This window comes from Astatotilapia calliptera, chromosome 2, assembly GCF_964374335.1.
Source record: "Astatotilapia calliptera chromosome 2, fAstCal68.1, whole genome shotgun sequence".
Lineage (NCBI taxonomy): Eukaryota > Metazoa > Chordata > Actinopteri > Cichliformes > Cichlidae > Astatotilapia > Astatotilapia calliptera.
The window spans coordinates 26,819,593-26,845,113 of record NC_137423.1 but is presented as its reverse complement, the minus strand read 5'-3'; the positions used below and the strand labels follow the sequence as shown (position 1 = coordinate 26,845,113).

At 40.8% G+C, this 25,521-nt stretch overlaps 1 protein-coding gene across 2 annotated transcripts in view; it reads right to left on the bottom strand.

Annotated features, from left to right (window-relative positions):
* Window positions 1–25,193, bottom strand: part of nlgn3a (neuroligin 3a) — a 133,021-nt gene extending 107,828 nt beyond the window's left edge. Inside the window, exons 1-2 of one of the 2 annotated variants that reach the window (XM_026190521.2) lie at window positions 24,468–25,193; window positions 1,111–1,820 (exon numbers count right to left, since the gene is read on the bottom strand). In XM_026190521.2, coding sequence (XP_026046306.1) covers window positions 1,111–1,582 — 472 coding nt within the window. In that variant the 5' untranslated portion in view covers window positions 1,583–1,820; window positions 24,468–25,193. Of the gene's footprint in view, window positions 1–1,110; window positions 1,821–24,467 lie in introns of those variants that run through there. The other variant, XM_080307066.1, reaches the window with a different exon arrangement.
* Between the last annotated feature and the right edge of the window lie 328 nt (window positions 25,194–25,521).

The following is a 25,521-nucleotide window of genomic DNA, read 5'->3' as shown; positions in this document are numbered from 1 at the left end:
TTCCTGGCACATTCCTTGGATATTCTTTTGACTGTAAAATGAATGGAAAAACTACAAAATAACAGAGAGCTCTGGAAAAGATCGCATGTGACATGCAACAACTCAGACTGAGTTAGAACCCGTCTTCTCCCTCTTTCCCTCCTCCTCCCACCCTCCCGGTCTTCATCAACAACAAGAACAACAGAGGACCTTTTGAAAAAGTAACTGGGGTGTTGCTGCAGAAATATTCCAAAATGGTGGAATGAATTTGCTGCACCCTGGGACACAAGAAGCCCATATTCACATGCACTTCTATTTAAGACCCATTACGACCACACGGAAGGCAGAGAGGCTAGGTTTTGGAAGATATTGGAGCTCACATCCGAATCTGTTAAGTGATATTTGACGTTGTATGTGCGACGCTCAGAGCACTTAACATTTCAAGCCCATTTTCCTGTGTGGCTCTCCTTCAAGTGATAAAGAATAGGGTCTGTTTAAAAGAGATATATAGAAATCAAACACTTTTAGCAATGTCAGTCTTCACAAATTCCCAATCTGTGTTTGCCTTTTTGCACAAAGTCTCCTTTTGCATTTCTCTTTGTGGAAAGACAAACTGGAAGTAGAAAGGAGAGTAAAGGGTCTTACATAGGTCAGGCTGATGCCACAGGCCTCTCATGTACCAGACAGAATATTTCACCAACCCTACAGAAGATCATTCACTTATGAGGCAGGCTACTAATTGCTAATATCCCCAGAACAATCAAGACGGTGAGGGTAGGAAGGTGCACCGAGTATTTCCAATCTGTTTCATGTCTGATTAGATTTCGTTTTTCTTTATTTATTTTTCTCAATAAGTCATATTTAAGAAGTCATTTAGTCATCAAAAGAGGAACCTCTAACAGTGGCATGGAAGGGGAGAGTTGATGAAAAGACTAAATGAGAGATCTAGTCAAGATGGGATGTCGTATGATGGACACGGACACAGCATGCGCTAAACAACGGTTCATGCTTCGCGCAAAAAACAAAGGTGGCACAAAATCTTAGAGAAGAAGACAGAAGGAAGTGGGAAGCAGAGACAGGAAAGAAGAGGAGGAGAGGTTTGGTTTCTTCCTGTGTACTCGACACACTCACCATCCTCTGTTGGAACATAGATGTTTAGGTAAAGACAATCCTCATGTTGATCTTGTATGTATGTGGTAACTATATCCAGGTTGAAAGTGAACCATATCGGCATCATTATCTCTGGCACGGCATTGTGTATATTTTGAGGGCAGACAGGAGCAAAATGGGTGGCGTTCTTGATTCCTGACCAGGAAGATGGAGGCTCCGGGGGCATGAAGCGTTTTTCTCCCACGGGGGAGGCAGCGTAAGGAACCCCCAGATACTGGTCGACCGGCCCGAGAATCTCGCTAGGCAGGGGGACCCTCACCCCTCTGAGTTTCCCATACTGTGTGTTCACAGTGGGGTGGTAGTTCTGACCACTCACAGCCGCAAAGCACCAACAAAAACTTAACACCCACAAGGACACGCTGAAATTGGTGCAATTATAGGCACCGTGCCAGTTCTGCGAGGGGAAACGATTTCTCCCGGGAGAAAACCACATGGTCCTTGTGAGCGAGTACAAGTGCAAGTGACCAACATACAAGCCAGGGCACCGCCCTCAGCAAATGCACAGGCTTCCCACTCAGCCCAGTAGAGCAGGCACCTGAGGGACAGTCATCAGCTGGGATACTGGAGCCCACCAGCTTACAGATGAGACAGTCAAAAGTTGCGCAGTTCCTGTCTGTGGCGAGGTCCTTATTCACTGTCCTTCCTCTGCTCGTCGGATCTTCTAACCAGTGCTACAAAAAAAGGACAGAAAAATTAATGACAGTTACTTGAAAATCCACCTGTTTGCTCCCATTTTCAATCAGTCATTTTTATCCACTTTTTGAGTCCTTTTTTATTTTTTAGTCATGACATAAAAAAAGCTCACATAAACATGACAGAGCTCTTAGTGCAATCATCAATCCATATAATCAAGAACCTGTCTTTGACTTGGATATTGCAATTAAGTGTTGGGTAACTTGTCAAGATGTACCAAATAATGCTAACAGGACAATTGAAGTGTGAAAGCCATCAGCTGTCATTAGGTAATTATTCTCTACTTTACAGTCTGACGTTTATATTAACGGTTAATATTTAGACAAAAGGCAGTGGTAAAACTAGCAGTGGGAGTCACACACGCATAATAACACGCTAAAAATTTCATGTCATTTTTAATGTTGGCAGCCTTTTCACTGCGTAGCCCTTTGGAGTAGTTATGCACAAGGTATAAATTAAATGTCATTCTCATTGTTTGCTTATTCAAGAGATCACTTTTTGGGATGAACACAAAAGGGGGGAGGGGAGGATGTTCGCTACAGGCAGCAGGTCCCTCCAGTGACAGCGCTGCAAATGCTAATCAACAGTCCCAGGGTGAACCAGTAACAACACCTTCCCACGCTGCTTGATCAATTTTCAATTTCTGTGGCTTAGGGTCCCTCTCAACCTTGTGTGCCTACTGCAGAGTTTGCTCTAATAACAATGGAGAAGAAAAGCCAGCATTTAGAGGAGGATATTGCATTCCAAAATGACTGTGTAAATGATTTATAATGTATCAGCAGCCGTTGGAGGGCACCTAACCGCTGAGAGAAACCAATCCTGACGTTTCTGGAGGTGCTGTTATCGCTAGGCAGCTATTACCATCCGCCGCAGCTGTGGATCAGCAGACAGTCTGCCGGTGAAATCTATATGCTTAGTTGTATATGCAAAACCTCACTTCAGATCAAAAACATAATGCATACGTGCATGCACATATTTAGTAAATACTCAAAATCAGGCCACTTTCAATAACACTTGGATAAATGGAACATGTGTGCTGGACAATTCTGCTCAGAGATTGTGGCACACAGAGTCCCTGTTAAATGATAATACACGAAAAAAACCCATCCATATCCAGTGTGGGGACTAAAAGGTATTCATTGCTGGGGGGGGGAGGGGGATGGTGGAAAAGGCTTCAAAATTTAAAAAAAGCCAATCTGGCAAAGTCGGGTCACTGCTCAGTAGGATCCCTGTACCAGAAGCAGAAAACCTATCTCACTTCACTCATGTATATATATGTATATGTGTGTGTGTGTGTTTTATATAAAACATTTTGTTTATTATGTAAATTTTACACAAGACATGGACCTGCAATAAACCAATTCCACAGCATTCAAAGGCCGAGCTAATGTGAAACACTTGAACATAATCAGATACTGTTAAAACACAGCACTATAAGAACTAACCTGCAAAAGCATGATAAATAAAAACTACACTGTAAGAAATTTCCCCATTAACTAACACCAAAGCACCAGCAGCTACAGCGATCAAATTTGAACTGCTATTTTGCAGTTATTGTTTTCTATATCAACAGCTTATAACTGTAAAAGAATAGAAAAATCACAGTACAATACAAGTCTAACATTATAGTTTTGATAGCTTGCTTGCAACCATACAGAAAAGTTTATTACTGTAAAATCTAATAACATGTACTTGAACTAAGACAAGAAATCACCTTCGCTACACTCCCTCCGCTCTTTACACCGCACCGTTATGGGAATGCTGCCATATTCAAGACGAGAACTAACCAACTGCTAAGTGTTTTGGTCATTGTGGCTTATTTTCTTGACCAAGAAACCATGCTCTGCATCTCCAGTAATTAAAGCTTAAACACAACTAAACTCAAAATAACAGCACTTAAATAAATTATTTAAGCTTAACGTTTGCTCTTGTGTTCGCCGAAGAAAAAATAGTGCATTATACCGTAAATATGCACAGCAGCTTGCTGATGATATTTTTTCCTGTTTTTAAAAGTGATTTGTTGTCTATTTAACACAACAGCCTTGTGCAAAATCCTACTATATAGATATATATTTTAGAGATACACTAAAATAAATTTGCTGTATGTCTAACAATCACTCCACCTTATTCATATTCAGCCTATTAATACCAATAAAATGTCGACATCCTTTAAAAAAAACAAAAGCACCACAAACTATACTCTTAAATTACCACAAGGTCAAATAAATACCAATGAAACTACTTCTAAAACAGATTTTTCCTAGTATTCTAATCTTCATAACAGCAGGATACATTGCATTAAAGCTAAGTATTTAAGTACTATTAAATTCTAATGACAGAAAGCTAATGACCAGGCCTATATGTCAGGTTGTTTTTCAAAAACAGTTTCTGCTTCAATTGCACATGATTTGTGTTTGATTTCAAGTTATGCCACAAAAAAGCTCCACATATTGATTCCCTGAAAAAACAGAAATGCTTGACAATGGAGGCTTCATAAAGGCCATCCATTCACACATTTGCAGACACAGATAGTCAATTTTCCATCGCAATTTTAAATGAAGTATTTTCTGTTTGGATTTTCTCACACCGTCTGAGAATAGGAGTGATGGGACTAATTCTAGTCAAGATAAAATACATCAGGTCAAACTTTTTAATCAGGACATAGCAAGGACATAGGACACTGTGATGGAGTGTGTGTGTTTAGAGGACACACAGCACAGAGGACTTCATCAGTCTCTTCTCCAACAGCATCTCAGAGGTCCTCCGCTTTGATCTCTCTACCTGCTGAAGCACTGCCAAGGGAGAAACAGAGAGAGAGAGCGATTGCATGAGTTCTCCCTCATCATCCCAGAAATATTGATCGTCTCATCACTGTGGCCTTGCAGCCCGTAATAAATACAGCTGGAGTGATGGAGGCGGAAGGAGGGGGGGAGGATGGGTAGGTGGGTGCTGTGCTGACTCTAAGTCAGGTTATTAGCCCTTAATGCAAGACGGCACTCCACCAAGTACATGCCATTAAACACCCTCCTCCCCAATTCTCCAGTGACTGATTAATGGGACATGCGAAATTTCTGGCAGTCCAAATCATATTTAGCATTATTCAAAATGGCCACACTGGTACATCATGTGAGTACAGATCTCATGTATAGAAGAGAAAAAAAAAACACATTTTATTTCTCTTTATATTGGTCTGAGTCCAGAGCCGCGCACACTTACTGTAGAAGACCCTTTGTTCTCCTACAGCAGAGAGATTTCTGCATCGCAATAAAAGTCTGAGCCAAATGTACTCCTACGCTCCGACATCCCTTAGAGAGAGGCTGAATGGACTCTGATAAAAAAGGAACCAATAAGAGTTCTGAGTAGATGGGGCATCTGACTCGCCACACTCTGTTATTATAGTAACTAGTCTGCAACAAAAGCATTCACAAAAGCTGCATTAGTCTTCTGGAACATCTAACTTCAAATGAAGTGAGCCATCCCGCCCTCAGAGGGTGTAATCAGTGATTACAAATGCAGCGCTGTTACATGGAAACCGAGGGACAATGTAATGCGATGCAAAAAAATGATTAGGGCAGCCCACTGAAGGTCAGTGTTTTAAAGCATCAATCGAAGATAGCCAATTCAACTCAGATTCTCTGAGTTGCACATTTGATTACCCGTGTGACATAACATGCTCATGGTCAACCAGAGGGAGGAGCAAAAATCTAAGACAGAGTGCTACTATTTTCCATCCATCCATCCATTCATCCATCCATCCATCCTCTGCCACTTATCAAATTCAGGGTTGCACGGGGGCTGGAGCCTATGCCATTTGGAAAACTTTCAAAAACTCAGGCAGAGCTTGTCTATCAACGAACAGCAATGTTGTGTGCTACCTGGATAATTATGTAAATCATTGTAATACCTTGGCATTGTCACGAAAGGATGGGCAAAATAAGTAAATAAATAATGAGCGGACATTTAAATCATTATACTGAATGAGCTAATCCTATTTTATAGACAAAACTCTTGTTCTTTTAAGGAACAGTCAATATAATGGAAAGCAGACCAAAGTATCCAGGTGGTAACTTTAGCTTGAACTTGTTAAAATTGTCTTCACCTTTGATTTGTGCTACCAAAAGATGCTAAGGCCACTTTTTCAGACAAGCTCTTTTTATGACAGGATTACTCTCTGGTCTCTTTGTTTTCAATACTGTGGAAAATACATATCTCTCTAAATGGTCTGCTTACACATGTTTGTTTCAAATATGCAAGGGATCTTTACACACCAAAATCAGTGATGAATGTATGCACTGTGCATGTGTTAGCTCACAGACACACTCTTTACATAAGCTCCTGGGCTCGACAAAAATAGCATGCCATATTAAATCAATGAGATTGGCATGTTTCAGAAACAACATTCACAAAATGTCAAAACCAAACTGCGGCATCATAAGGCTCCTGCTGGGAACCAGTGTAGTGAGCAATAAGGGGCCACTCTTCCCTTCTCTTCCTTTTTTCGTCAGACACAGAGTTGTGCAGTCATTATTACTTAGGAGATTTGGCACTAAATCAAGGACAAAAATGCGGCACATACTGACTGCTAATCACCGCGGTGATGCTGACATATTTTTAAAGAAGCAAATGGGAGACGACAATGGTGCAGCTGTGGCCACCTGCTAAGCTGTGCGTCTCCACCCCTTCTCCTAAGTGCTGGATAAAGGTGTCCATGACTATCATTACCAGCCGAGCAGCCAAAGTAACGCAGGAAGATCGGCTTGGCAAGCCAAATAAAGACAGATTCCACGTGAGCATGTGTTGAGATGAATTCTGCGGCTGCACAGCAAATAAATAATGGCCATTCTGTTAACTGCTGACGGTGCTTGAAACAACTGTTTGCTCTTCGAGACTTAAATGATAGGGACAGATTTGATCTAGAAGTTTTAAAGCTGCGAGTCGAGGCAGAGAGCCCATTCTTACATCTATATTCCCTCTCTCTCTTTCACTTGAATGTGTGTGTGTGTGTGTGTGTATGCCTCTGAGTGTCAGATACAGTTTAGTAAGTAATATGATGTGGGAAACAATATGTGGGGGTACAGGAATATTAATCAGAGCTAACCATCTCAATTAGATGGGAAAGGACGGAGGAGTTTACATTTAAAAAAAATGATATATACGTAACTTTCCCAAACAGTTCATCATCCCAACTCCTATTGATCCCCTACAGAGTCCCACAAGACACTCCTACTGAAAAATCTTAAAGTAGCTAATCACTCAAGAAGCCCACAGGGATTCGTTGAGAAACCGCAGGGGCAAGTATTGGGTCCGTCTCTAATCTAGCTGTATGTAAACACATTAAGACTTTACACATGGCATACTCATTATCCAAGCTCCCACAGATGCCGATTGCAGGGAGAGATCTGTTCTCTTGACAAAGTCTTTTGTGTGCAGTTTCCATCACCCTGCCAACACAGTTTCATAGCATTGCTTACCAAAGAGCAGAAGATGAAGGTGGCCTCAGTTAAGTCTTTGACCGTAACAATAATAATTAAAATCCTGTGATTTTGTTTATATAATGCTTTTCACTCTTCACTGCATAACTGTGTAATTACGTATTAAGGTTGATCTTATAAGTTGAAGATGCCTTTGTTGCAGGCAAAGTCACACACCATAACATATTCTCATTAGCAATATGCAACATACACTTAAATGCTTATCATTATTCTAAAAACACATATTATACTCGTCACTATCCCTTTTACTAGCAAGGCACATCTCACTCATTCAGATCTCCTTTTGCCTTCAGAACAACCTTAATTCATTATAACATAGATTTAACCTAAGTTCTGGAAACATTTCTCAGAATTTTTAGACCCTATTGATATGAACGAGTCACAGACTTGCTGCAGATTTGCTGGGTGCACATTCATGATACCAGTCTCCCATTCCACCACCTCGCAAAGGTGTTAAGATCTGATAACAGCTGAGTACAACGAATTCATTGTCATCTTCAGGAAGCCAGTCTGCGGTTGTTTGGGGGTTTGTGACATGGAGCTTTATGCTTCCAAAAGCAGTCATTAGAAGATGTGATCACAGGGGACATGAAGGGATGGACATCATTAGCAAAAATACTCAGGTATGCTGTGGTGTTTAAATGATATTCACTTGGTATTAATTGGTCAAAAGTGTTACCAAGAAAATATCCCAATACCGTTATACCACCACCACCATACCATCATATCACAGCCTAAGCTGTTGATACAAGGATGGATGCCAAATTCTCACACTACCATCCAAATGTTGCAGCAGAAATCGGGACTTATTGGGGGATGCTTTCCAGTTTTCTTTTGCCCAACTTTTATGAGGCCTGTGGCAATGGTAGCCTCGGTTTCCTGTTCTTAGCTTACTGGTGTAGTACCTAATGTGCTCTTCTGCTGCTGTAGTCCAACTGCTTTGAGACCAAGCTTCCTAGCTTGATGCACTCTGGCCATTCTCCTCTGACCTCTGGCATCAAGAAGACATTTTCGCTCTGAAAACAGGATATTCTTTTCTTTCTTTTTTTTTACTAATCTCTGTAAATCCTAGAGATAGTTGTGTGGGAAAATCCCAGTAGATCTGCTGATCACACAACTTAACATATTCTCATTAGCATATTGCTAATGAGAATAGCTGCTGATCTACTGCTGGCACGAACAGTCACATTCAAAATAACTTTAATCACCTTTCTTCCTGACTCTGATGCTCAGTTTGAACTTTAGGATTTTGTCTTGATCATATCTATACGCCTAAATGCACTGAGTTGCCTCAGATTGGCTGATTTTGTTTCACTGAGCACCTGAAAAGGGGAACCTCGCAAAATGCCTGTTGAGTGTTTATAATTTTGGTAAAGAAAACAATGTAATCACTCATTTAGGTGGTTGGTGGGTAGTCATTTAGCTACTTGACTAAGTAAATCAGTGCATTAGAAATGCAACCATGGGATGTCCAATTTACTACAACGAACATTTTTCTGAATGTTTTGTTTTCTGTAGTTGGTCAAATCATCTTACATCTGTGAAGTGGAAAACTCATGTGATTGGGCTTGCTTTAACGCATGAGGAACCACTCGAGCATACCAAGGAGAATTCAGCAGATATTTCAAACAGCTTCCTTCATCTCCTCCACTGTGAGGACAGCACGTATAACATGGCAGCACAAACATCAATTTCTGGCTTACAGTGGAAAAGAGGATGGATTTTTAGCCTTCTGGGATTCTTTCCTAATAAAATTCAGGCAAGAGCAAGGAACCTGAACAGTACCGGCATGGCACTACGTATATAAAGCAAGTGTAAGTTTATGACCATTGCTTCAAATGTGAACTGCTGTGTATTACTTTTGCTGCACTCTTTTGGCTAAATGCTGCTTGTCCTGGAGTTCCCTGGCAGTTAGTGCCTGAGAAGAAAACGCTTAAATTTGCACTGATTGATTATAGTTATAGAGATTAATGGGGATATTGGTGGGGATAAATGGCTTATTTCCAATTTAAACTCTGTATTGAATACTTAAAGTATGTCATTTTAAGTAATGCATCTAACAATATGCAGTACTCTGCACATTTATCAGACTGGCCTAAGTGGATGGGAGTGGGGAAACATTTTTCTTAAAGCAGCTATTAACACTTAACAAACATATAGACTTGAACTGAGGGTTTGCTTTGAGTTAATTGAGGTCTGGCTGGTAATTACAACAGAGAGTTGATCTCTCGCAATCAAGGTTCCTAGTTCATTGGCACCACATTATAAAATCTTAGATGGATCAGCTCCTATGGCCAGTATTGACTCTTCTACTCTGGGTTAAAGCAACCATTCATTCGTTGCCCTACAAAAAACCATTTGCAGTGCCAGTATCAAATACTAATACGCATTAAAATGAACTCAGACTGAGGAGTGCTTTAAAAAAAACAACAAAAGACTGGCTAAAGAAGAAGAACAGTTTTAATAACAAAGTAACAAACTGCATAAAATACACATTTGACATAGGAATCATTAGTAGATATCTCCCAGTAGGAGCAGACAAAAGAAATTCTTCCAAATGCCCCAAACACCCACCATCTTCCAATAAAAAATAATAACAAGTAAAAAACAAAAGAACACAGAAACATTGCAAAACATATAATGCCACAGTGCTTTGAAGAGATGATCCCCCCCCCCCCCCCCCCAAAAAAAAAAAAAAAAAATTGCACCATTTCAGAAAAGCAGTGGAGTCCTGTGCTGAGTGCATGTAATTCACCACTTTCATCCACTGCATTTTGAATTATGTTTTCTCAAGACGGAGATTAAAAATTCAGATCATCTTGTCCAAAAGAATGTGAAATTCATTAATTTTTTTTGCAAAAAAAGACGAAGATGAAGAAGGCCTCTGGGGCACCACTGTGGCTTTGTGCATCTGCATGAACATATACTGTAAGTATGCTGGGAAAATGAATCTCTCCGTGGCCTAATGAGCTAAATAAGAGCAGTAATTTAAGGTAAGTAGGCCGCGGCTCTGACTGAGAATCCAAAGATCAGCTTTATCATTCGGTGCGAACGACTTACAGAATTATACATATAGGAAGCAGAGACATGACCCAGATGCTACTTGTTAAATTAATGAGCTAATAATGCCTTAAGTACCTTAACATTTGCAGCGGTAATTTGGAAACAGCAATATTCCACATTTAGGTAAAATATGATGTCCGACTCAAGACTTACTTCGAGAACATAAATTACGGCAATTTAAATGTTTTGATCTTAAAGCATCAGAGTCTCTACAAGCGTGCTGTTTCTGTAACGGGACTCCACTGCAGCATATAGAGCAGCTTAGAAATAGCTTCACCCTCTCCCTGGAGACATGTACTTAAATGTTAGCTGTTCTTCTTAAGCGGCCCTAAATCATACGCCTGAGAGTCCTTAATTGTGATTGATGAACAATTAAACCAAGGTGAATTTTGAGAAAATAACATGTTAATGAAAGCGGCAACACACGACACATTATTGTGATGTTTCCTTTCAAACACTGCGACTACTTGGCTTCCTTGCAGAGTATTTCGCAGATGCCAAAAGCACAGTGGTAGAATGATGTTATTGACATGCAAATGTCTGGTAGTTGCAGAGAAGTGAGAGGCGCCAGAGTGTATTGTTGTGTGACAAGCAGAATTTCTGAATACAAAGCTGGAAGCAGAGATGTACACAAGTGTGTTTGATATGGCAAAACCCAAAGCACATATACCCACACTACTAAAAAAATAATGGATCTGAGAACATGGTGGTGGAGGGGGGGTCCTATTTACAGAGGGACCGCAGGGTTACTTTAGCCTAATGACAGAAGATTAAATGAGGTCTGCACATGATGCCAGGAGTTTTATGGGAGCATAATTAAGTTTTGAAACAACCCGACAGTGATGTGCTTTTAACTAAAGGTCAACAGTAAACAGCAAGGTGAGCCACACTTGATTACTATGTATATCACAACATCAAAAAAGATGCTGCTGCTCTAATGAGGGGGTGACCTTCATCTTCAGCATAAACAAAGACCAAACTGACTAATACTGCTCTACATGGCCTCTATCAGCCATTAATAGGAGGCGTTTAAGAAATTAATAGTACTTTAATATTAAGAAGAACTATTTAACATAAAATCTTTGACATTTCAGAAGCTGGTATTCCCTTCAATGCTTTCCAATCTAAAAAAGATCAAAAGAAGGTGTGATGTACTTAGCGTCGAGACAGCCTGAATACGAATGAATGAAGACGAAAACCCACAAAACATCAGAAAAAAAAATTCCTGATGGTATTATCTTAAATCCAGTAATAATCTGCATTTTTACATGTAAATATGGTTTGGGCATTTACATCGTCATTCCTCGCATTATAGGTTTAATTATAGCTAAAGCCGGGTGAGTTTAGAGGAGATGTGGACAGACAGCTGCCATAGCTAAAGCATCCCCTTTATCCAGCACCGTCACAGCCGCTGGCTGCTTCTCCCATTGACGCCCACAGGCCAATGCTGGACTTTAAGGTACAGTAAGTGTTCTAATTTCTCTTCCATAAAACTCAACATCAAAATCATTTTATATCAAATTTTAATTCATAAAACTTAAAAGTCAACAGAAACCTCCAGCATCCAAAAATGTATGGTAAACATTTAAAAGGCGCTCTGGATTATTATTGTTTTCCCACCAGTGTCTCTCCCAGTTGTCTTTTAGAAAAGCAGCTGTATTTCTCTGTTCATTGCATGCTCACCCTGATATTCTTGATATTATTAGTCTGTCTGGAGACTCCACGTGATGATGAGCTCAGAGGGACATTTTAAATGACAGTGCCTTTTCTTGAAGGGATAGCATAAACAACGGAGGCAACCATCTTTGTCTTGTTGCTAACACTGATCTGAATTCACTGGAAAAAAATATCTCTGGAGCAAAGCTGGTAAATGAGACTGCTACTGTTACTATTATTTAGAAACAGGGAGGTTAGGGTTGGCTGGAGGAGTTGGGGGTGGGTGCGGATGAAGGAGACATGCCTCAATATCACACGTGGAGGAGGGAACACTGTCCCCTGACAGCAGTCCTTTCAGCTAGCCCTGGCAGATATGTTTACTCTCTATTCACTATTTCTAATCCTGTCTGAAAGCCTAGCTTGAATGTCAGGCTCCTTCCTAAATTGGCTCGTGTTCTTAGTGATTGATTAAAAGTACTGTAACCCAGCTTTATCAGACTACCCTGAACTCTGCATTTCTGCCAACTCTATTAGGTAATGCATCCTTTGTTATTTTACTTGTTGGTCTCACCGCCTTCCCGTCTTTGGGAAATGCTCAGATCCATTCACTGTGATGCAGAATACCCAGTCGTACCTGGCTCTATGGTTGTACAGCAGCCTTCAGATCAAACAGGAGAACTGCCTTAAGCTCAAAATAGTTTCTGACAAATGTGGCATCCTAATTCAATATACCATTATTCAGTGAAATTGGCCTAAATTTATCAGGAGTTTCCAAAACCAGCATGCTGAGGGATATACCTAAAAAGCATTTCATAATCTTTCCATTCCTTTTTTTCTAACTTTTGACTGATGCCATGGTGATAGCGGAAACACGTCTCTGTCCCCTGACACTGAGCTAAACAACACGGCTATAATTCATGCTTTCTAATGCTGTAATATCCCCATGCCATTGCACACAGAGGAGAGGAGAGGTTGCCCTGATGTTACTGCTGACGCCTAAGTCCTAGACATTGTACTTAGAGTGTCTCCTGCAGGACATTATTCAAACACACACACAGGCGCTACAAAGTCCATAAGACAAGAGTAGGCTGAACACATACGTCCTCAGATGCGGCAGCTCGCTGAGGGTACTCAAGGTTGTATTATAAGATAGGAAGTGAAACCAGTGATATTTTGACCTCACCATATGTACTCTAAGATAAAATCTTTGAATTCAACAGAACGGGAAGCTACAGCATAGACACTATGCATATGGCATGAATTAAAATCCCATTTGTGCACTTTAAGCAGAGTAGAAGACCACATTAATGACTGCACGCTTAGAAGTAGGCCATGTCCAAACACTGCAGGCAAATTTGGCCTCGGGTTGTCTGCACTTCCTCAAAAACTGCACCAAACACACACTGGATGCTGAATCTCCCTTCCTATTCTGTGCCTACTCTGCACCAACGAAGCCCAGAGCAATGACAGCACATACTGTAGATACTGTATGGGAACCCATGCATAACTTTGATCACACATCTACACTGATTTCCAAATTCTTCTAAAATAAACTCGCCTTGATCTGCCTCTCTTTTACCCTTTTTCTTATTATTATTTTTCGCCTGTTTTTCTAAACATCCTTTCCTGTTCCGTGTTTCATTAGCAACCTAAGGGGGGGTAAAAACTAACATCCACTAACATCTGGATGTTAGCTAGCTCGAATGAAAAGTCATATCAGATCAGATCCCGCTACATCAAATGAAACTGGAGGGTACATTATTTATTCATTTCACTGCTGACATCCAAACCATGCCCTAAACGGTGACACTTTGAAAACTATTCCTCTGTGCCTGAACTGCGCTGATACGAGTGCAACTAGCGGGGGCTCGCAGAGGGAAGGGAGTTTTATGTTCCTTTTACCAGGGATGAATGTAGAGGAGACAGAACAACGGGGCCATTGTTGTTTTCTAGCTTAAGAGCCTTGGAGCTTCTGCGAGGAGCAAACACAACAATGAGAGTGCCTCCATGCCTGCTGTAAAATTTCATGTGACTACAAGGCCTTCCCGCAATTTTCACAGACACTAAAAGCAGAGCCCTTAGGACCAAAAATGGCATGTCAACTGTTACCAATACAACTGCTACCCTTTTGGTGAATGGAAACTCTATGTAGGTAAATCTCAGTGTGGGTTTGTGTGCCAGGTGATTTGTTTTTGGGGTTGTTGTTTTTTTTAAATATATGTTTTGCAAAAATTGTGTGAAAAATAATAAGGAAACTTTTACTCTAGCTTTTATTCAGAGTTTCTTTGTATTGTCAGCACAAAAAGGGAACGCTTTAATTTTGCAGGAACAAAAGCGCCTGTTGTTGCAATTAATGCACCTTTCAAACTCAATACTATACTTTTCTAGAACTAAAAAAAAAAGAGAGAAACGATGCACCTCTTGCAGAACCTAAGAGCTGCATGATTGCCTTTTACATCCAGAGGTTAGCATCGCCAACTTGGTATGCAGACAAGCTCCAAGAAAGAAATCCACGTGTGATGGATACAAAGAAAAGGTTTTCAGAAGAGGGGAGAGTCTCCTCTGTGTAGGATTAAGCGCTTTAGATGTAATGATGAGAGAGGCCCTGTTTTTATTTGTTTTCAAAAGGCATTTTGCTCTTAATGGAATAGCGTCTGCTTTCCGTCTCCGGAGGATACGAATGCTCATCAAAGACCTGGCTTTGTCAAACAATCCATAAACTCTTAATGCCACACGGCAATAGATAGTTGCTAGACAGGTTCAGAGCAAGGGAGAAAAAAAAATCAATGACAAGTTATACCAATTTACAATGTCATTATAGTGCAAAAGGTTTTATATCATACTCTTTTGCTCTGTGATCCCAGACCATTAAGGGACTGCTCATGTTTTGGGAAGTTCCAGCTCAGAATTCCTTGGTGGGATTCTCGCGCTTCCTATCAATATCTGAGGCGGTGGCTGCCAGAAGATTTGGTAGCACTCGATGCCCAGGGCTGTAAATCTGGGCCAGGGGTTGTGTGGGATGCTCAGATAAATGGGTTGGGCTTTGTTTTATTGCAGCGCTGCTTGTCTTAACTTTCTGTGTCTACCAGGGATTTAGAAAATGTGCTACTGTCCTTGGGCCTCTCTCTGCAACAGCAGCTCTGAGTCGGGTTTGAGTCAGCCCTGGTGCCCCCAGATTACATAAATATCCTCTATAAGCCATTCACTACTATATCCGCGCGCTACTGTTTTGGTTGCTTTTTTTATCTCCGGCAGCATTTTGTTGTTTTTGCACGAGTACGGGGTGCAAGTTTCAGATTAAAAAGCAGAGGAAGCAGAGGATCCTCATTTAACCCAATTTGACGATTCCTCTCACACTGCGTCGAACAATTAAATGCAAAGAGTAAACATTTTGCTTTCAAGTTGTTGAAAGACCTTTACATGTGATGCAGCTGTTTGTCATTTGTGTGCAGCTAAGCATCAATATAAAAGAAAAGTGGGCCACGGAGACACAAAGCACAATTATCCCTGAGGAAATATGTCACTTTTCCAACGTCCTTTGTGATAAGGTTCCTTTATTCATTCTTCTTTCAAAAAGCACAGTGGGGAAACAAAGGCAAAGATATGGCTTATTAGGTCAGTTTATTATTATTTTTTTGTAAATATATATACAAACTGATCTTGGATCTGCTGGATAAATCACATGGGTATCATTAGAATCAACCCCGAGGAGTCTCCAGCTGCAGCGTGTTCGTGTGTGTTTAGGATGGCTCATGACTTTCCGGTGTTTTTTCAACATCCAATCAAGTAAAGCGATGTGTAGCAGTGTGGCAGCCCTACTGAAATGCATCTGTACTCTTGCAGAGCTCTGATGCCTTTTTGCACTGTAAAACACACACACTTCTTCATTTAAATAATTTATTTCAGAAGCAGACTTAGGAGACAGCTCGGTCATACAAATCAAGAGGAGGCTCAGAGAATGCAAACTCGTTACCCTGCCCGATTGTTATCCTTTAGCATAAGCTAACCTTAACCCTAACTCTATTGGACATCGCAATATTTAACGTATTAGTGGGTGCCAGGCTCCCCCCCCCCCTCCCAAAAAAACAAAAAACTTCAACAATAAATCCGTATTGTCATCATTTGCTTTGGAGTTAAGGCTTCTGTAGAATTTTAAATGTGCAAAAAATTTGAGTGAAGCAGGTTTGGATTCAAAGAGGATGTGATTAAAGAGCATATGAGATGAGAATGCCAGTAAATTCTGGGGTGTCAGAAAACACTGAATGATTTAATAATATGGTATGGAGATCTGCCTCAATCAAAAAAAAAATCTTCAAATAAAAAGACGTAATGAAGAAAAACTTCAGGATACAGTTGACTAGGATTTGTATTCTGCTTGTTTGTGTACTAGTGTGGGGTTTTCGTTTTGTTTTTTTAAAAAAAAAGATAGTAAAGCTGTAGTTGTCCGCAGCATGAATAAAACAAACGTGGATTTTTGTTTGACTGGCTTTCTCCAGCCCAGAGCTCACTTGTCAAAAGGCTTATCCAGGCTTATCTTTCTCCACCCTAGCTATTTTCCTCTTGTTTCTTTTCAATCTCACCTCTTCCTTCTGTCCTCGTTCTTATCCTCTCTGATCCCCTCTCCATTCCTGCTACTCTCAGAGAACCATTTCTATCCAACGGTATCATTTCACTCTTCAGCTTCAGGACTGAACTGCCCACCACTATTATGTCATTCAACACCTGTACTTAAACCGGGTTGAAATTCACGGTGAACCCAGGGCAATGGAACTACGAGAGAAACTACAGCTCTGGAGTCTCTTGTCCCAAATCTACCTTCCTCTGCTGTAATGACTCGTAAAGACAAAATGCAAGTGCGACTCTTCAGGTTCGCACTGGACAACAAGCCCATGAGGCTCTATTTACTTTTAGCTTATGAAAAGTACAGTATGTTAATAGTCAAGGTTCAAACAGCAACCCACATATTTACAGCTTTCTGCAAATAATATGCGATTATGGGCTTTTGGAGCACATAATTTGGGGCGTTTTAGCAAAACCCTCAAATCTGTGCTACTTAAAGGCTCAGAAGAGCGCCTCGAGGATTCCTCCCTGGTCTTATGTGCTCGCCCACATCACCATACTCCCCAGAAACAAAACTTGTCTTTTTTTTTCTAGATTAAAAACCTCAAACCAAGAAGCTCATCAAAATGAGGCTCCTCCCCTCAGCCTCACTTTTTCACTCAAACTATTGTCATAGTGACCTACAGCCACCAATTCATCACAGCTGCCATCTTAGGGGAGTAAGTCGCGAGGCTATTTCTGTAATGACCCAGATTCTCAGGTAAATCTGGATCCATATCATTGTAATGAGCAGCGGCAAATCAAAGGAGAGCATATTAGGTCAAAGAAACGATTTTCTTATTTATGCTCATTTACTTTATGGCTAAACGTTGTGTTATTTAAACTTTAAGACTCATGAAAAGTGTGCATCCTGTATTGAAAACACAATCGATGCCAGAGAAAATTCCCCAGTCTAATTTCCTTTCTTGGTAATTTTGTCAGATTAATATCAAGTCAATTTCCTGGAGCCTGTTCTTACACAGAGTGATGGCATGTTGATGGTATCATTGGAAGAAAGCTATAATTGTGGAGGATGGCTCCTTTTGGGAGAAATATGGGCACAGATGGGCCCTGAGCTTGATAGAGGAATTTCTCTGAAAGGGAAAGGCTATCGGAAAGCATTGCCAAGCTGGCAAGAGATATAAATAGACGACAGCGAGGAGCAGGTCTACATGTAAGCACCAAAATAAACCAGTCCCAAAGTAGGTAGCATCCTATTAAGGCAGAGGGTTTACAATGTCGTTAAGGTAAATTTACAAAACATTATCCAAAGCTGCATAACACTGCATTATTAAGAGAATCTGATTAGATTTGCTTATTACTACTTACTGTTTTATATAATGGCTTGTGCTTGTACCACTACAATAGCATTTATAGTGCATTTTTATGGCTTTACTCAAAGCTATGCTTATATATTACATTTATATGATATTTCATTTACATATAAATGTTATTTATTCATTTATTCGCTGAACTGTTACACTGCATTGCACAACAACTAGGCCAAAACACAGTGGACTCTCTCCATCAAAAAGATAGTACAGAAACAACCACTCACTTACTCACATTCACACCTACAGGCAATTCAGTCTCCAGTCAGCTTGATGGGGAGGAAATGCGAGCACAAGCACAGGCAGAGACACCGCTACCACCGAAGACACAAAGGACCCGCGCTCAGTACTGTTTTGGGGGGATTTGAGGGGTTTTAATAACCTGAGGAAGAGTTTACATTCTGCAATTACACACACTTTACACGTGAAATTTTATAGCCTGCTCTGATCTTCTGGTCTGTAAAATAAACGATTAGGGCGAAAACACTAAAGTTAAAGAAGCGCTAAATTTGAATTTCAATGTTTACTGAAACATATTAATGAAGACAATGTAGTTCAGTATTTACTTTTAGGGGTTTTCCTTGATAAAAATCAGTTGCTGTATTTCTACAAACTGCACAGGGACAAAACAAAAGCCCACACATAATATTCTACTGGCCTCAAGACTCCTCAGTGGCTAGCATAGTGAAATGGATCATAAAAGTGAAATAGATAGCGCCTCAGTCAGCAGCAGCTTCAAACAACTCGGAGCTGTGGCTAACCTAATGTACATGCCATCCAAAATACTAAAAACCAACAAAAAAACAAATATCCAAAAAAACAAAACAAATACAAATAAATCCTAATACAGGTGAAAGGTCTGGTGTCTAGATAAAAACACACACAAATAAATGTGTTTACATGATTTCCACATTGTCTTCAGAGAGGAAGGACTAACAGGAGATGAATTAGCATGACACTGGTGCTGAACTCAATGTCAACATTTCACTAAATCTCAAATATAATTTCAAAAAAGTAAAACTTCAATATTTGTTCTCCAGAGTAGCAGATGTATGTGTTTTTGTCCAGGTGAAAGGCAAAAGGAAGGGAGATAATAAAGGAAAGATTATCCTAAAGAACATACAGCAACTGTAATTGAAAACCAACTTGTAGAGCAGAGATCTGCAATTTTATGACGGCTGAACAGTTGCGACGGAAAGTTTGTGCGTGTTGGAGTGTGTGCGTGGGAGGAGAGGGAGGACGGATCTCTATTAATCTCTTGCATTACTGCAGTCATTTCCACTCTCTTCATCACCAGAGCATGTGCTCTTTGAGATTTAAAATATTTAAATCTGTAATCTGTCAGCATTATGAGGTTAACGCACGCCCGCGAGACTGGTGTCCTATCCGTCACTATGCTTTCCACCTCACATGGCCCCCACATATATCACAAGGACCTGACATGGCCTTTTGTAGTTCTGGCTGGAAAAGACTTTGCACCCGATGTCTGTAATTTCTCAACAGCGGAACAGACATGCTGCCGGACCCTAGAGAAAAATTACGGGAAACGTGTGCAGATGAAAAAAAAAGAGAGACAGAGAGAGAGAGAAAAACAAGCTGCAGCACTGTGAAGTGCAAAGAAGCCTCTAATTGTTTCCCCAGTGTATGTGACCCAGTGACTCTGGAGGAGCTCTTTCTTGTTCTTTTACTACGGGCAACCCAGCATTCATTATTGATTTGGTGGCACAAACTCATAGTCTCACACAACGCGGTCTTATGAGTGGGCTTAAGTGTTCTGTCACTCTGGTGCACAACTACATTAAAGAAATGCTAATACACCTTGTTCCCCACCTAGCTTGCGCACATTGCTATATTTTCCTAAAAACTCTGAATTAATAACCAAGAGTGAATAAATTGAATGGGATTAAGCCTGAACGACAGTGACCCATATATGAATATTAGGTTGATGGAAGACACTCCAACGTAGCCCATTTAGCCAGCTCCATGTCATGTCTTCATACGACAGGCTTTTACTAAGCTCCTTAAGAGCCTGCCCCGGGGGATCTATGGTAGGCTGGAGGTACTGACTCAGGCCTTATCTCCACTAATTTACCCCATGAATTAGACAGCCCCGTCTTTCTGTGTACTGCCAGACCCACACAATACTCACTCCATGTTAAGAAAATGAGGAGAGAAAGGGGCTTAGTGATTGCTTAGTTGGATAAGAAGCTGAGGAATTGACAGAGGAAAGGCACACTCTGCCACTTAAACTTTACCTGGACAGTAACGTTCATCCCCTGGGATTAAAACGTGTTGACTCCCTGTCACTTGTCTCTGTATTTGCAGGGCGGATTAGGTAAAATAAAATGCGATTTAAATCATAAGGATTAAGGTGACTTTTCGAAAACAAACAGGCAGGGTTTCACCCCTGTCGCTCACGACACACAGAAAGAACGATTAACTTCTTTGTTTGTTTCCGGCCGGCCTTACATATTACGATGGCTGACGGATTTTTTACATTTCAAGTGAGCTGGCAAGTCTTTAAAAGCCGTGCATGACTCAGTAGTCAAAGGTCCAGAAATCTATATGTACCGCACATGCGGCAAGCATGCAAATCGCAGTCAGAGTCAACAAATAAATGCAACGGATTTGCAAAATAAAGTCAGTGGAATGTGAAACACGCACTGCTTCAGTGGATTGATTCTTGTATGCCATAGCAAAAAAAAAAAAAAAAAAGGTCATTTATGTTTGCATGTTACACATGAATGAAAAGAAGTGAACTTTACATAAGCTTACGTAAGCTTAAAGTACAACTTTGCTTTTCCATATCATGATGGTCTCCCGCACCCCGCTCCTGCTGTCTCTCCCTCCATGTGATGCATTTTTAAAAAGTCTCAGTTAAAAGGGGGATACAATCAAAAACAGCTCCTTGCTGCTGCTGCTGCCGCTGCTGCTGCTTCTACTGCACGTTCGGCTGTCCCTGATTATAGCTCAGTCGGCTTCGTCCTTGGTCTGTGTGTTATTGAGAGTAAATTGACTAATTAATAAATAATTAATAAGTAGATAACTTCTGGCAGACAGTAAGTGGAGACATACTGTGTGACATCTGCTTTGTAGTTAGAATGGCGATGTCCAAAAGAATCTTGTTTACTAAGCAGACATTGGTCTTTGGCAGGGAAACCTGTTAGTCAGGGGAGATGTTTTTTGGGCCATGAACAATGTAATATCTCAGTTAAATATGTTATGTGCAAAAGACTTGAGGCATATCTTTGTGCCTCGGGCCAAAACCGCTTTGTTAGTCTAACAAACACTCTTTCATCTTTTTACTGATTTAACAAATACGTCTTATTCATTATTGAAACGAGTGTGACACAAGTGTACGGAGCACCGCCGCTTGTTTCGACTAATGTTTAATAGAGAAACTATCAGGGTGTTTTGCAGCGATTCAGTCATATCGAGTGTGATTTAATGATGATGAAGGCGCATCCTCCTGAGCAAACACGAAGAGACAAGTTGATCCTCCTGCATTAGTCACTGTACATCCATGTCTGCGAAAGGCAGGGGGAAAGGGCTCGGGTGACACATCATGAGGCACATTTTTACTTGGTTTTTGGAGATTTGGGCTCTTTCTCAGAGGTCTCTGCGAAACAGCCATTGTGAGAGACCATTAAGACCTCACACGACTCAGAATCATTTACATTTTAAGCAGCAATAACCTAAAAGCTAAATCTGCTCTCTAGATGAGTCTCAAGAAGTAAAATAAGTCTGTAAACTTTATGTCTGTTTGGGCAGGCATTTGTTACCTGTGGATTTTCAAGAGCAGCAGTCAAGCCAAGGCAATTATCCCGCTTGCTTGGTAACGTGGTAATAAGCTAATCTGTTTTAGATTCACAAACATCACACCTCCCCTCTTCCTTTTGTTTGAGCGATGTTGCAACGTTGTGAGAACAGCGCTAGAACAATGACAGGCCTTTCCTTGGCTGGGGGATAAATAGTGATAGGACATATTTTCAGAAGGTCAGAGGTATCCATTTGGGAAATTATTCAGCTCCTGCCTGCTTCGAGACAACACGTCAAACGCAATGAAGAATATTAGAAAACACAAATAACCTTCCACAGCCTTCCTTATATGTGCGACGACACACCGCCGTGTATACACAGAGGAGCACATGTGCTTGCACACCTCTGCCCATGTGTCTGGACGAGAAAGCAATAAGGAGCGCGATGCTTAAAGAGAAACTGAAGGCTAAGGAACAAGAGGACTCTCGGGCCAGAGACCAATGAGCGGCTCATCCATGTTAAGTCAGGCCAAGACACACTCAGGTGTATTCACGTTAGGTCAGCACGAAGCCTCGCTGACCTTTGCAGTAGACAGAGAGTCTCATGGAGCTTTTCTTGAGCAGCCCTGAGACTCACAGGGTAAACAACGGACTCAATGCTGCACTTGTGTGTTTGTGTGTGTGCACGCGCATATGTGTGCACGTGTGTGTCTACGGGAGTGTGTCAGCATGTGTGCCTATCAGTGATCACATGTTGACCGCTTCTCGATGGCCCAACCCCTTCCAGTGTAATCTGTCTAGCAAATGAACACACTGGGAGAGCGCCGTTCTCTGTAATTACTCTCCAACGGCTGAAACCCGAAAGCTCAGTTTTTGTCGTAAATTAAGCTGCCACGATTGTTACACAGCTCAAGTACATCCCAGAAAGAAAAGAAAAAAATCTGAGAAAGGGGTGAAGAATGGATATTAAAACAGCAGGGAGCTTGAAAAAATAGCACTTTGCTCGACTGGAATGCAAACACTGAAGGGTCAGAAAGAGAATTCACAAACAGCAGCACCAGCACCAGCATGCATAATTCTTCACATGATATTGAAGCGCCACTTACAATACAGACACACACCATTCTCCTGCAAATCAAAACTGAATTCGAGGAGCCCTTCTCAGAATTTCACAAGGCCTTTTTTCCCCCTTTTTTGTTTGAAAAAATATGTACGCAACAAAAACTAGAAATTCTACGTGTCTGTGTGATTATCATCTATTAGGGTCTTCTTTTATCAGCAGTGTGGTTTGCATGCCAAATAACAGGCTGAATCACTTCCTAAATGTTTAGGTTTCAGGGACACATTGGTTATTCAACTAATCACCATGACAACTCCTGCTTGACATTTCCACTTCCTCCTCTCTCTTTGGAATTCAACTCTCTCTCTCTTAATTATTCTTACTGCCACTGATAACAACCAGACTATTTATTTATAGTATATTTCTGAAGCCATGTGTCCAGGAATTTCAGACTGTATGGGAAAGTAGACGTGTGTGGCCTACAAGATCATTACACTGTTTTATGCACAATAAACTCTTTGCTTTGCAAGCAATATGTTCAGTTCTGCAGCTTTTATAGGTATTAAAGATGGAAAAAACATAACTTTTTCCTGCTTCTTTAAAAATCTCTTTTAATGTGATTAAGCCAAAAGGTTAAAAAGAATGAATAAGTGTCAAGCAGCAAGTAGAATAACCTACATATATATATATATATATATATATATATATATATATATATATATATATATATATATATATATATACACACACACACACACACACACTCTATCACTCTAAGATGAAAAATGCCCTTTAATAACCAGTTAAGCTCACACTGAAGCTTCTATACTGAGCCACTCATCTAATCATCCACAAACCAATTAGGAGAAAATGTTATTAAAAAAGGGAATAGGAATCGGGGGATACCCATGTATCCCCGTGTCAGATTATCCTGCTCATCCTGATGGAGGTCGGTAGCCTGGTGCAAACTGGTCCCAATCATATAAAAAAAAAAAAAAATTAAAAAAAAAAGGGACCTTAGATCTGCTTCCAACCTGATCTATTTAAGCCATCAATTCTTTGTTAAATGTACCTTAAAGTTCAGAGCTCGCAGTTTCCGCCCTTTTATTTCTTGTTTTTGCAATAAACGCAACTCATTTGGCGTTTTCGGGGTTTTTCCTTGCTACAGGATGAACAATGACACAGAGCTTGCGCCCATCACGCGCACAAGATGTCTTTATGCCCAAGTAACAAGTGCTCTGGACGTCTATCGCAAGCATTTATTTTCTGCATTGACGTTTGCCGTGCGCTGGTATCGCAACACGCTACATATGACAGTGCGAGGAAAAGATACAGACAGTTAGCAGCATCCAAAACCCCTGCGTCTAATAAGACTCCGGGTAGTCCGTCCAACTCACAAAATCCGAATGCGTTTTGGAAGTATACGTGCCTCCGTGCCGGGGTACAGCGCTGCGTCGATGTTGCGTTACAAAATAGCTCCCACTCTTAATCTTTTCCACACACGCACACAAATAAAATAGAAGCTTAAGTCGTATAAAATAAATCCAAGTATCCTGATATACCCTCTTTCCCCCCTGCACATCTCCCCAAGTCACTCAGAACGCAGACAGCCTTAGATTTTCTGCCCCTTCTCTAGTTGCTCATCAAGTCTCATGAAATGACTCACCTGCCTTGTCGAGATCTAAATCCCCCCATGCCTTTCTGGAAATAAAAAGCCGGGATAATGTTTCACTGTTTCGGGGTCTTCACTCGCAGTCGAGTCTCTGTACTCCAAATATCCGTATAGTCTGCGCACTGCTTATATGTTTTTCGGGAATGACCTTCCTGTGAAGCGATAACGACTCTCATTATCCTCACTCCGCTGTCATTTTAATGGATTTCTCCCACGTTTTATTTTAGTGATTAATTTTCTTTCTTTCTTTCTTTCTTTCCTTTTTTTCCTGCGGGAAGTCTCCTCCTAGTCCTGGTGCGTTTTGCTGCTTTTGCCTTGACTCTTGAGCTCAACACGAGCTTCGCGGGGACGCGCGGCGCTATCCCGTATGAATATTCGGGAGCGCCGATTTGAGATGGAGAAGAGAGTTACTAGGTAACCAAGGGCACACGCATCATACATGAAAAGGAGCAGACGGTTTATGCCTTCCAACTATTCTCTACCTTCTCTGACAGCTCATCAAACACAACCCTTTTTCCCCGGACTAACGTTTCTCACCAGAACAAAATCTATAAGGCAAGTCAGACACGTAGCCTATTTAATAATGACTGTAGAGTTACTGAGGCCTCTGAGAACTTCGTTTTAAATGAAGATTGTATTTCTATGGCAGATTAGCAATTTATAAAGAGGATAAAACGTTAAAGGCATCCAAGCACTTGGATGAAGTCAAAGAAAAAATAAATGAAGTAGAGGTGAGATCTATAAATGCTGAACTGGCTGGTTAGAAATAATTAAATTATCACAGCATATTTTCAGATGGCTCCAGCATTTCTCACTTTATAAATGAACTAGCTATTATAGCTTTTCTTAAGATTTATGTGACATTTATTTAGCTCCCATCTTTACACGAGTCAGTGAGATAATAATATAACACAATGCAGCACAGGTGAGTAAAGATTAGGCCTGGAATCCTTCAGATCCACCAACACTGGATGCCGTATTGAGCTAAGGCAGCTTTTGATTGGTCTCTAAGCATCATAAAAGCCCCCATTTATTCCTGCTGTCAGTT